The sequence below is a fragment of the Cebus imitator genome, unplaced genomic scaffold (genome assembly GCF_001604975.1).
Source record: "Cebus imitator isolate Cc_AM_T3 unplaced genomic scaffold, Cebus_imitator-1.0 Scaffold993, whole genome shotgun sequence".
Lineage (NCBI taxonomy): Eukaryota > Metazoa > Chordata > Mammalia > Primates > Cebidae > Cebus > Cebus imitator.
The window spans coordinates 73,387-87,308 of NW_016108308.1; the positions used below are offsets into that span (position 1 = coordinate 73,387).

The 13,922-nt window shown below is 38.6% G+C and overlaps 1 protein-coding gene across 1 annotated transcript in view; it reads left to right on the forward strand.

Moving 5' to 3' along the window:
* Positions 1 to 13,922, forward strand: part of LOC108298551 (peripheral plasma membrane protein CASK) — a 55,736-nt gene that overhangs the window by 25,227 nt on the left and 16,587 nt on the right. The window contains exon 4 of the mRNA XM_017521223.2: positions 8,275 to 8,358. Within this exon, the coding sequence (XP_017376712.1) occupies positions 8,275 to 8,358 (84 nt within the window). The remainder of the gene's footprint in view (positions 1 to 8,274; positions 8,359 to 13,922) is intronic.

The window sequence follows — 13,922 nt, forward strand, 5'->3', positions numbered from 1 at the left end:
TTTTGTATTTTTAGTAGAGATGGGTTTCACCATGTTGGCCAAGCTGGTGTCAAACTCCTGACCTCAGGCAATCCACCCATCTCAGCCTCTCAAAGTGCTGGGATTACAGGTGTGAGCCACCGTGCCTGGCTTCTTCTTTTTCTTAGTTTCACCCAATCAATGTTTTATTCATTCACCTTATTTCTTAATAATCATTTAAACTTTCCACCTTCCTGGGATGAGTCCTGTGACTCTCCCCTCTGCCTTTCCCCAGTCTCTTCTTCATTATGCTCATGTTTTCATTGGTGCCCATACAAAAGGGGCCCCCTTAGCCATAGCATTTACTTCGACCAGCGTAATGGATGTATTCAATGAGTGAATATCCCAATCATCATAAAGCCAGTCCCACATGGCCTGCATAGAAACCAAATAAGTGGCTTCACCTGGGGTACTCCACTTGGCATTTATAGGTAGAGTTGGATAGTCTCTACCTTTTCAGTGTTAAACAGACCTTAGAGTGGCTTTTATTCCATTCACTAGGCTGACCGTTCCCTTGGGAATAACTTCCTGTGTGTCTGGATCACATTGTACCCATTATGATTGTTCAGTAGTGAGCTGTGGGTCCTGCATCAATTCAAACATGCCGGTCCACTCTGCAGCATTTCAAACCAAATAAACTGCCCTAGATGAGTAACTCTTGCACTCTATTTTAGTAAAGGATTTTCAGTAAAGTGATGATACCAATCTATGAAATGAGATAATTTCTTCACACTCTACTCCCTGGTTTCAATAGTTTCTTGGTTTTGCCCTTCCCTCACATCAACTACCTTCGTGGTAATCACAGGTCATAGAGATACTGTCATCCATGTATAATTTTTCCTTTGGGGGTCAGCTTGGAGGCTAGTGGCCTAGACTCAGACAGACTGAAATCTGGCCTAGCATCATGGCCTGACCCAGCACTCATTTCATTTCATTCAGCTATTACAGACAACCACCACTAAGGGATTGAATATTTTGCCTTTTTCTTACTAGTTTGCATATCCTTATGCATCCAGTGAACCAACTCCCTGAGTTGGATCCATCTCTGAATTCTACTGGTAACTTTTACCTTTAGTAATTGATTGCAGCACAGTTGCAGCCCCAAACCATGGGAGACCACATAGCCTACCCAGGAATCAAAGGTTCCTCATCTCCCACCCTTTCATTCTTTCTCTTCCCAAACCACATATTTCTGTGAACCAGGGCCATTCTAGCAAACCCTACTTCACTGACACTGAGGATGGAAAAACTCAGAACTGTTTTCCTCTGCTCTCGCACCACACAGCAACGACAATCAACACACAATGCTTCTTTCACCAAATGTGTGGGGGTTCCCTCCCATTAAGAAGCAAGTAATCAACTCTGCTGCTGCGTATTATCTAATTCAATTCTGACACTAAAGCATCACATCTCATAGGTTGAGGGCTCAGTCCCCAAGGCCTCCCCTTCCCACCCTGTCAGATACCAGTCACAAGTCCAGGCCGCTAGAACGTCAAACTGACTGGCTACAAATCAGAGATCCTATACTCTCTCTTTGGGTTCAATTAATTTGTTAGATTAGCTCACAGAGGTCAGGGAAACACTTACTTTTACCAGTGTGTTATATGGAAAATTACAGAGGATACAGATGAAGAGATGCATTGATGGAGGTATAGGATGGAGTGGTGAGCTTCCATGCCCTGTGTAGATTCACCACCCTCAAGGGACCGCCACGAGTACAGCTATCTGGAAAACCTGAACCCTATCCTTTTGGGTTTCTAAGAAGGTTTCATTACCATTGGCCATTGGTGATCAACTCAACCTTTAGCCCCTCTCCCCTCCCTGGAGGTTGGGGGTGGAGCCAAAAGTCCCAACCCTCTCATCCCTCCTTGGTCTTTCCTGTGACCAGCCCTCATCCTGAAACTGCCTAGGGGCTGCCAGTCATCAGCCAATCATTAGCATACAAAAAGATATACATTACACCATTCTAAGGATTTTGTAGACCAAATATACATTTTACAATATCACATCTATGTACACTCCTGGCCCTTGGAGAGCTCATCTAGTTTTGATGGCTTTGAATGCTATATGTACAATGACTGTTGAATCCAGGCCTCTCCCCCTAGGTATGCTTTCTTAATTCTCTATACAGTTAGGTTTCCTGATAGTTGGCTCTTGTTACCCCTTCCTTCCTGCTCTCCCTTCCTACTCCTTTCCCATCATATCAGCCTCCTTGCTGTGATTCAGACTGGAGGCACATTTCACCTCAGCTCCTTTGTATGACCCTTTCCTAGAATACTCTTCCCTGGGATATCCTGGCTTGTTCCCTCACCATCTTCAGGTTTTTGCTTAGGTATCAGCATCTTAGTAAGACCTTCCCTGACCACCCTATTTAAAATGTGAGGGAAGGAATGCTACCAGGATTCCCTATTCCCCTTCTCCTGCATTATTTTTCTCCATAGCATCTGTCACCCTAAGACATACCTGTATGTTACTTATATGTTTATTGTCTGTCTACCTCATAAAATAAGCAGCGTAAGTGTAGGAATTTTTGGCTCTTGACTCTTGGTTCACTTCTGTCTAAGCACCTAGAATGTGTCTGGCATGCAGTAGGTGCTCAATAAATATTGATGATTTAATCAGTGAATGCATGTTCATTGTATTATAACATGCTACTTCCCCAGATTACGTACAACAATAAAATACATAAAAACGTAAACGCAGATGAATAATGTATCTTAGGGTGATGACATGGGATAGTATTACAGAACAATTTTGAGATTTCAGTGGATCTTGATTCTCCTTAAGAATATTACTTCTCAGCCTGGGCAACATAGGGAGATCCTGTCTCTACAAAAAAAATAAAAATAAAATATTAGCCAAGTTTGGTGGTGCACACCTGTAGTTCCAGCTACTGAGGAGCCGGAGGTGGGAGGACTGCTACTTCTCAAATATGCATTCTGATACTCAGCACTAGTTATTCCTGATTTCCCCCAGAAAAGAGTAGGTGAACAATTTTTAGATACTGTCTTCGTGGTTTTGTTTTGGTTTGGTTTGTTTTTTTGCCCTCCTAGATATATAATGAACAGTTTAGAGGGAATTCCTATTTCTCCTTTACTTTTCTCACTTTCTCCATAACGGGATCTTTTGTTCATTCGAAGATAGTTTAAATGCCAAATAACAATGAAAATGGCAGCCATTTTAGTCATTTTTCAGATCTCTTAGAAGATAGTTTAACATTATACAGTGCCTACCTACAGTGGCTTTCAAAGCTTATCTTGGCTAATAACATATTTATTTTTGGAAACCTTTGTTCCTGCCAGTGATTATAGTTCTTGTTCTAAGTAATCTGAGCTTAATACATAATAAATTTTTAGCACGAGGAAGACAAAAAATGTTAGTAACTTAAATGAAAAGTTTAATATGGCTCTTTAAGCTGAGTATCACATGCCATGTCTAAACAACAGTTTAACTTCACTGCTTATGTGTCATCTGAATATGGAAAAACTTAATTAGAATGTTATCTAGCTGTAAGAGCAGGCTTATGTTATATTACAATACTTGTCTGTGTGTATTTGTAAATCATTACTGTGGATGTAAGAGGTATTATTTTAGAATGGCTGAAATTTAAATATGAATCTCTAAATTAATATTACATTATCATTAGTGTCAGGAGGTACTATTTAATCCAGATAAAACAGCCTGGCCAACATGGTAAAACCCCATCTCTACTAAAAATACAAAAATTAGCTGAGTGTGATAGCCCACACCTGTAATCTCAGCTACTCAGGAGGCTGAGGCCCAAGAATAGCTTGAACCAGGAAGGCAAAGGTTGCAGTGAGCCAAGATCATACCACTGCACTCCAGCATGGGTGACAACAGTGAGTCTCTGTCTTAAAAAAAAAAAAAAAAAAAAAAAAAAAAAAAAAAAAAAGACAAGAGATACCTTAACAGACTTTTTTTAATCTTGCGATTTTACTAGCTTAGAAAATAATCGATATCATAATTGAAGCATAATTTTATTTTTAAAAATATATACATTTTGACTCTCTCCTTACCTCTCTTTCCACATCACCTTAGTGAATAGTGAGCAGGAAAGGTGTTCACTGGAAATAGAGTTCACAGTCAGATATGTAATAAACTTCCCAATCTGTTGGAAAGAAAATGACATAGCCAGGCTATAAAATTGATTTGTCAAGTGTTACTAATATAACACAAAGACACAGAAAGGGTCTATCCTGCAGGGACATCTGCTCATTCCTTTGGCTAAAGAAAGTGGCCTTTTGCAGGGGCTTATTTTGTCTACACTCCTAGTTCTTGGAGTTTCCAGGTCACAGGCTGGTCTCACACCCAGCCGAACTATGTTAGGAAAAAAAAAAAAATCCAGCAATACCCCAAGTCCTGGGATCCCTACTTTCTTTTCTCCACTTTTCAGAGTCTTCTGTTCATTGCTTTATATATCGTATCCAGAGTTTTTAGTGTAATTAGCAGACCCATAAGGTGAAATATGCATATTCTATCTATCTCGATATTTCACCTTTGAATCATCAATTTCCTTGTTAAAACTCTGACTAAAACACTAGACTTTGAGGAAAAGTGTTTGTTCTGTCGAATAGGGAATGTTTTTAAAAATAAGCTCCAGGGCCTATCTGTTGCTGTAGAATCCAGGCCTGACATGCATCCTTCAGGCTGCCTGTCCCAGTCTTCCCCATTTCAGTTGGTGCTTACACTGAAAACCCTAGTGTTGTCCTTTACTCCTCTTTCTCTCACACCTCACATCCAGTCTGTCAGAAAAATGTTTTCTCTATCTGCAGAATTGAGAACTTCTGTTCTTTGAAAGACACTGTTAAGAGAATGAAGAAAGAAGCCACAAACTGGGAGTAAACATTTGCAAAGAATATATCTGATAAGGCACATATTTGCAATATGTAAAGAATTCTCAAACTCAATAATGACAGCATACAAACCAATTCAAAATGAGAAAAGATTTGAAAAGACACTTCAACTAAGAAGATATATAGATGGCAAATAAGCACAGGCAAAGATGTTTATCATTAGTCATTAGGGAAATGCAAATTAATACCACAATAAGATACCTGTACACATGTATTAGAGTGGCTAAAATCAAAAAGACTGACCATACCAAGTATTGGCAAGAATATAGAACAACAGGAACTCATACACTGTTAGTAGGAATGTGAAATGATACAACCACTTTGGAAAACAGTTTGGCAGTTTCTTAAAAGTTAAACCTACTCCTATCATATAGCCCAGCCATTCTACTCCTTAGTATTTACCTAAGAAAAATTAAACACATCTTCATACAAAGATATTAATGTTCACAGCAACTTTATGTGTAGTAGCCAAAAAATGGAAACCACTCGGTCCATCAGCAGGTGAAAGGATAAACAAATTATGGTACATGTATACAATGGAATACCACTCAGCATTAAAAAGGAATTAACTAGTGATACGTGCAACAATGTGAAAAGATTCAAAATCATTATGGTATGTGAAAGAAGCTGGACAATAATGAGTACATACTATATGATTCAATTTATATAAAATTCTAGAAAATGCAAACTAAGTGATAGGAAGTAGATCAGTGGCTGACTGGGGATGCGGTTGGGGTCTACAAAAGGATATGAAGTTGCCTTTGAGCATGATAGATGTGTTCATTATCTTGATCATGGTAATGGTTTTATGTACAGTTTATTGTATGTAATTATACCTCAGTAAAGCTTTTTAGAGAAAACAAAAGCACATATATTCAGAGTCTCTCTCTCTCTCTTTCACCCTTTTTATTATTTCCAACTGGTTTCATCCACCATCATCTTTCACCTGGATTACTACAAAAGCCTCCTAACTAGTCTTCCCACTTTTTTTTAACCCTCATCTTCCAGTCTATTCTCAGCACAACCACTAATGTTTTTTTAAAGTTGAAGGTTGAAAATTTGCCTATTAGTTTCCTAATTGCTCTGACTTGGACATCTTGTACTATCTTGAATAAAAGAGAGGGAAAAAAATTAAAATCACCTATTGAATACAGTGTTCACTATTTGGGTGATGGGTACAGAAGCCCAAACCTCACTATTATGCAATATATCCATATAGCAAAACTCCTTATGTAATACCAGAATCTGTAAAAATAAAGTCAGAGCATGTCACTCTAGCTCAAGACTCTCCACTGGCTTCCTCTCCTACTCAGAATAAAAGCCAAAAGCTCGCATGACCTACCCCAGCCTTATCATCTCTCTGATCTCATCCACTATTCTCCTTGAGCCCCTCACATCACTTCACACACATTGGTCTCCTGGCTACTTCTTGAAAATTCCAGACATACTCTCTCCCTTGGGCCTTTGCATTGGTTATTTTCTCTGCCTAGACCACTCCCTTGCCTCTTCTAAATGTCACTTCCTCAATTGGGCCTACTCTGACCACCCAATTTTGTTTTTGTTTTTGTTTTTAGAGATGGGGTCATGCTCTGTTGCCCAGGCTGGAGTGCAGTGGCAGTTGTGGCTCACTGCAGCCCTAACCTCATGGGTTGAAGCAAACCTCTGCCTCCCGAGTAGCTGGGACAGGTGCTCACTAGATCTTGAACTCCTGGCCTCAAATGATCCTCCCACGACAGCATCCCAAAGTGCTGGGATTACAGGCATTAGCCACCATACTCACCCTGTTTTAAATTTCAGTGTACCCGATCCCTCTTACCCTGATTTGCTTTTTTGCCTTATTCCATAGTACTTTTGACATAACTCTATAATTTACCTTTTTTGTGTTTTCTCATCTTGTTGCCCTAGAATATGATTTACATGAGGGCTGGAATCTTCGTTGGTTTTACTTGTGTATGCCAAATGCATAGGACAATACATGGCATATAATCAGCTCTCAAAATATTTATGAAATTAATGAGTACTTATAGCATATGAATCCCCACGATACATTGGCAAATTAGAGTAGGACCGAAGTGGGGAGAAGAGTAAGAAGAGGTTTAAAATATACATGATGGGCCAGGCACGGTGGCTCACACCTGCAATCCCAGCACTTTGGGAAGCCAAGGTGGGAGGACCCCGCTTGAGTCCAGGAGTTCAAGACCAGCCTGGGCAACATGGTGAAACCCTGTCTCTACAAAAAATATAAAAATTAGCCAGGCATGGTGGCACATGCCTATAGTCCCAACTACTTGGGAGGCTGAAATGGAAGAATTGCCTGAGCCTGGGAGGTCAAGGCTGTGGTGAGCCAGGATCTCACCACTGCACTCCAGCCTGGGTGACAGAATGAGACCTTGTCTCTAAAAATATATAAATAAATAATGGGGGATTCATTTATTTTTGAGACAGGGTCTCACACTGTCACCCAAGCTGCAGTGCAGTGGCGCGATCCTACCTTACCACAGCCTCAACCTCCCAGGCTCCAACGATCCTCCTGCCTCAGCTTCCTAAAGTGCTGGGATTACAGGGGAGCCACCACACCTGGCTTGCAGTGAGCTATGATCAGATCACTACACTCCAGCCTGGGCAACAGAGGAAGACCCTGTCTCCAAAAAAAAAAAAAACAAAAGTTTGTCCTAGTTAGAAGAGTCTGTAATTTCTTTAGTCCATAACAGTATAGAATGCTGAATTCGTTGTGGAATTGATTTTTTAAATACTTGTTTTACCTGACCAATCATATCAAAGGTAAGCTGGGGCCAGGCACAGTGGCTCATACTTGTAATCCCAGCAGTCTGAGAGGCCAAGACGGAAGGATGGCTTGAGCTCAGGAATTTGAGACCAACCTAGGCAACATAGCAATACTCCTTCTCTATTTAAAAAAAAAATTAGCCAGGCATGGTGCACTTATATCCCAACTATTCAGGAGGCTAAGGTGGGAGGATCACTTTGAGCCCAGGAGTTCGAGGCTGCAGTGAGGTATGATTGTGCCACTGCACTCGAGCCCGGGCAACAGAGTGAAACCTTGTCTCAAAAAAAAAAGAAAATTAACGGTGCCTTTATAATCATTACGATTTGTTATTTTAGCCGCATAGCCATATATATGAAATTTATGTGACCTATTATTTCAGCCCTTTATTGCTGAAAATTAAATATTATTTTATTACTATCAGTTTAACCTTAATGTCTCTCATTTCAGATTGCTTACCAGTATCATGGAATAAAATCTGCAATCTAAAATTCAATCCAAGTTTTATATTTAAGAATTTTAGCTTTATTATTTGTTTTAGATGAAGTTTCTGCACTTTTTTAATGGTTATATATGTTCATTGTCTTTCATCTTACATAGGAACGGGATCGTTATGCCTACAAGATTCATCTTCCAGAAACAGTAGAGCAGCTGAGGAAGTTCAATGCAAGGAGGAAACTAAAGGTAAATTAAACAAATCAGCAAAAAAGCCAAACAGATATAGTTAATGATAATATTTTTATTCTGTTTTGGTGCCCATAAATACGTACTAATGTTAGCCATTGTTTTTGTTATGGCTAAATTCTCATTTCTAAAAAATTATCATCACTTCAATAAGATTTTGGCTTTTTAAGTTATTTAAGGTACTATGTCAGTATGAGTCTAAACAATAAATTATAATAAATAGTTATATTTTGGATTTGTCTTAAATTTATAACAGAGATATAATTACATTACTATTGAATATGAATCTAGACCATGTTTTTTCAGACTTAAATATTTTGACAAATGTGTGTTTAGTTCAATGGAAGTAACTTTGAATTAGAATTGGAACTAGGATTGAACAACTATCAGAAAGCAGTAAATAAAATCTTTCAGTACCTTGATCTACTAGAAAATATTTTCAGCTCAGATCACTTTTCTCACCTTCTATATTCTTCCTAGGTGTCTTTCTCCCTCTTACCACTCTCCCTATCCTCCGCCTCACCAAAAAAAAAAAAAAGAAAAAAAAACTGGTAATCACCACATATGGGAAGTCCATTTGACTTTAAAAGGTTCTGAAAAAGACCAAACATAAAACAATGGAGTCTTTTCAGCCCAGAGAGTAAATGCTATGAGAGAGCGTCCCCCATCTAATTCCCCAGAGTAACAAAGGAAAATTGAGTATTCTCACTTCTTAAAATTAATTTATGTTTGCCTTACTTTTGATACTGAAAAATGTTAACTGTTCTCTAAGTCATTGATTGGATAGTAGTCTTCCTTAGTCACATGACTCCTGCCAACTATAAAACTTCTTCTTAAGTATTTTCAGATATGTTATAAATTCTAATAATACTATTAATTTATTATTCAACCCCTGAAGTTAGTAAATTGTTATGTATAACTCCAAACTTATAAAAACATTTATATGAATTGTGAGTAAACTATTAGGCCACAATATTATCCTATAGAGCTGAAACTTTTAACATGGTACCCACTAGCCACATGCAGCTATTTAAATGTGAATTAATTAAAACTAAATAAAATTAAAAGGTCAGTTTCCTAGTCACACTAGCACATTTCAAGTGCTCAATAACCACATTTGGCTAGTCGCTACTATATTGGACAGCACAGATGTAGGACATTTCCATCATTACAGAAGGTTCTATTCAACAGTGCTTCTATAGAACAAGGGAGATACTAACATATCTTTGTTGGTGATGATTATTCCCATTTTAGCCTTTCTCCTCTTTGATTTTGCAGTCAAAGTTTCAAACTGGCCCCTCTCCATTTGCTTTAAAAATCCTTGGCCAAAATACTTATTAATGATAAGCCATTATTGAGATGATACCCAAAGAAGTTTCCAAGACTTTTATTCTTTTTGCCTTGACATCCACCTAAAGCTGTGTAGCCTGCAAATAAAAAACTCTTTTATTATTCAGAGTGAAATTTGGTCAACTGTTTGTGAAGTTAGTTTCCTCCCCAAAGAAACTATTATTATACTTTGTTCTCAACTCTTCTAAAAAGTCCTTCTAAACCTAATGCTTCTTTGGCCTCATGTGACATTACACTGTATGGGGTTGAACCTTTCATTGCCCAAGTACACACATTTCACCAGAGGGCCTTGGCTTGCCCCATAACAAGAAACACATGTTGTACTTCTCCCAGGGCCGCAAAATCAGACATGGGCCTAAAATAGCCAAAGTGGTGACTAAGATGTATTTGGACAGGACCAAGCTGTCACAGCAGAGAGGGGTCATGCGGATTTACCACATCCCTTTGCAGGGCTATTTAAAGTTTTAAGACCCATCAAACAACCTAGAACTAGGAACATCAGCAGGATTATTAGTGAATGTGTTCAACTTCTAGTAAGGCTGTGTTCTTTTGAGTAGTTCAGCCACCTTGTTAAAACATGTTACACCTACCATCCTCAAAGAACTAATTCTCATTCTGCCTCTTCAATGAACTTCTAGAACAGAGATTTCAACTTCTTTGGCTTTCAGAGTCTACTACACACTTTATTTTCATACAACTAGGCCCTCATCTATCCAGACACTATTCTTAACCTCCTCAATGGTGGGTGACTGTTTAATGTGTAATGACTCCTTTGGAAGTGATTAAAAGGGGGTTCACAGAAAGCAATAGAAAGTTACCTTTGTGATCAAGCACAGTGACTCACACCTGTAATCCCAGTACTTTTGGAGATCAAGGCGGGCAAAGTGCTTGAACTCAGGAGTTCAAGACCAGCCTTGGCAACATGGTGAAACTCCATCTCTACAAAATATACAAAAATGAAATGGGTGTGGAGGCCCACGTGCCTGTAATCCCAGCTACTTGGGGACCTGAGACAAAAGGATTGCTTGAGCCTGGGAGGCGGAGGTTACAGGGAGCCAAGACTGTGCCAGGATTGTGCCACTGCACTTCAGCCTGGGTGACAAAGTAAGACCCTGTCTCAAAAAAAAAAAAAAAGAAAAGAAAATTACTTTGGTAATTTAGTCATGATGGGGAAAATATATTTTCCCCATTTTGGTTACTACACATTTCATGTGTCATGTTTTTTCTTCCTAATTCATACTAAGCTCTGGAATTATAAATACTTCAGTTAAAAAAAAGAATCCTCTGGATAACAATACTTAAATAAACTACATAGTTCTAAGCACAGAACTGAATATGAGTATCATATTTTCTCAAACTGAATATTAGGATACATGAGGCAGGCTACATGATCTCCAGGCTGTGTGGAAAATCTGTGCTCTGTGGTCTGGGGCTCTTAAGTGGGCACACCTGTACTCTAACGCTGGATGTCACCTACTTAAGGAGGTACTGAGGAAAATGGTAACTGTGTGTATCCAAGCATGTCTATCCAGAGAAGAGACTCAGGAGGAAATGTATTCTGAAGTCATCCCCATTGCTTCTTCAATTATTTATACCCTAGAAAGCAAATTCCTCACAGTAAAGTATGTTGAAGAAATTCTATACAAATAGAAGCAATACTCTATATTTGGGTAAGTTTATTGCAGTCCATTTAAGAAATGGTGAGTTGAGTCCACGTAATTCCATTAAGGGATTACAATCATTTATTTCTTATATATACAGAAAGCGAGGGAGCTTTCTAGTAACTTTCTACAATTTTTCTTTCTTAATTTTTTTTTGTGACAGAGTCTCACTCCGTTGCCCAGGATGGAGTGCAGTGGTGCAATCTCGGCTCACTGAAACCTCCGTCTCCCAGGTTCAAGTGATTCTCCTGCCTCAGCCTCCCAAGTAGCTGGGGATACAGGTGCCCAACACCACACCCAGCTAATTTTTGTATTTTTAGCAGAGACGGGATTTCACTGTGTTGGCCAGGCTGGTCTTGTACTCCTGACCTCAAGTGATCCGCCTACCTTGGCCCCCCAAAGTGCTGAGATTACTGGCATAAGCCACTGTGCCTAGCCTTTATTAATTTTACAAATTGCAAAAGTATTCTCTGACTTATTGATTGGTCTCTTGTATCCCTGAACTGTGCATAACTAGGAAAGGTTTGTATAAAAATGCCATTTTCTGGTACTGTATAGAGCTGTACTATCTAGTACAGTAGTAAATAGCCATATGTAACTACTTACATTTCAATTTTAATAAATTAATATTAAATTAAAATTTGGTTGCTCCATTGCACTAGCCACCTTTCAAATGCTCAATACCACATGTGGCTGATAGCTACTGTATTGGACAGCACAGGTTTAGAACATTTCCTTCATCACAGATAGTTCTATTGTACAGTATTGCTATGGAGTCTTGGTACCTCCAGGGTAATGCTTATACCTAAGCAGCACTTTTTGACAGGTCAACCAGGAAGCTTTAACAGATACTTTTTGGCAATCTTCTTTCTGTTAATTCAACAAAAACTAACTTAAAGATTTACCAAAGACCTTTGTGCCTTAATGAAACCCAGCATTGCATACAGTCCTCTCTGTAGTAAGGGTTTGTACAAAGGCAATAAGCTGAGATAACAATCATGGGCTTCAGCTAATCAGAACATTAAATCTGGTATCCAAAAGGTAACCTTTGAGCCTGAACAACATAAGGAGACCCTGGCTCTATAAAAAAATTAAAAATTAGCCAGATGTAGTTGCGCACACCTGTGGTCCCAGCTGCTTGGAAGGCTGAGGTGGGAGGATCACTTGAGCCTGGGAGGTCAAGGCTGCAGTGAGCTATGATCACACCACTGTACCCCAGTCTGAGTGACAGAGTAAGACTCTGTCTCAAAAATAAGGGGGGTAGGATCCTTGATTCTAAAAACTGAAAACTGTTATTCTGATATGAACAGTTCCACAAATAATAAGTAAAGTGATTTTGATCTTATATATTGATTTTACAAAGCAATTGATTTGTGATACTTTTTAAGAAATACATATACAGATATATGTTGTTTTTTCTTTTTTAATTGAGATGGGTCTCACTCTGTTGCCCAGGCTGGTCTCAAACTCCTGGGCTGAAGCGATCCTCCCACCTTGACCTCCCAAAGTGCTGGGACTACAGGTGTGAGCCACCATGTCCAGCCAGTTTATGATTCTGAAATGTGAAATTTATTATTTCCTGTTGGGCAATAGCTTTTGAAAATTTCCCTGTTCACTCAGAAATATGGCTATGTATTACCTTGTCATGTAGGTACAAAGCCAATTATTCTGTATCCAATACTTGTATATTTTGTATTTAGATGTTTTAAAATGTACCCTCCTGCCATGACTCTGTATTACCTTGTTATTTAGTTACAAAACCAATTATTCAATATCCAATACTTGTGTATTTTGTATTTACACATTTTAAAATGTACCCTTCTGCCATTGTGCCTATCAGATTTCATGATGTATGTTTCTGGGCTTAGGGAGCACCAAAAAGAGAGTATTAGTTTTTTGGCTTTTGTCTTCAAGTCAGCAATACATCTTTGTTCAGCTCTTGTGATCCTCAATAACTTTTTTACCTTCTTAAGTGCATTCAGTAGTTTAATTTAGCAGAAATCTGACCTAACCATTTTCTTGTTTTCCATTTCCTTAAATGCCAGACAGAATCATCTAGCCAGAAGCATTCCATTTTGATGTTTGACATGTTGACATTTCAAGAAAACTATAATTATGGTTAAGAATTCTTTCTAGTTCTTAACTACAAATTTAAAACTTTTAGTACTCTTTTTCTTTGAATTTATAATCTACCTTCTCCTTTCTAGGTTAATTTTTTTGATAGAAAATTACAACTTTAATATTATTTATCTTAACAGATTGTGAATAGTCTAACTCAAAAGTATTATGTTTCACCCTTAAAAGATACTAAATTATACCTTCTAAATTAAAGCGGATAAAAAACTTCTTTGTCAAGGCTTTAACAAACCAGAAAGTTTAGTCTCTACTAAAAATACAAAAATTGGCTGGACATGGTCATGCACATCTGTAATCCCAGCTATTTGGGAGGCTGAGGCAAGAGAATTGCTTGAACCCGGACGGCCGAGTTGCAGTGAGCCGACAGTGTGCCACTGCACTCCAGCCTGGGTGACAGAGTGAGACTCCACGTCAAAA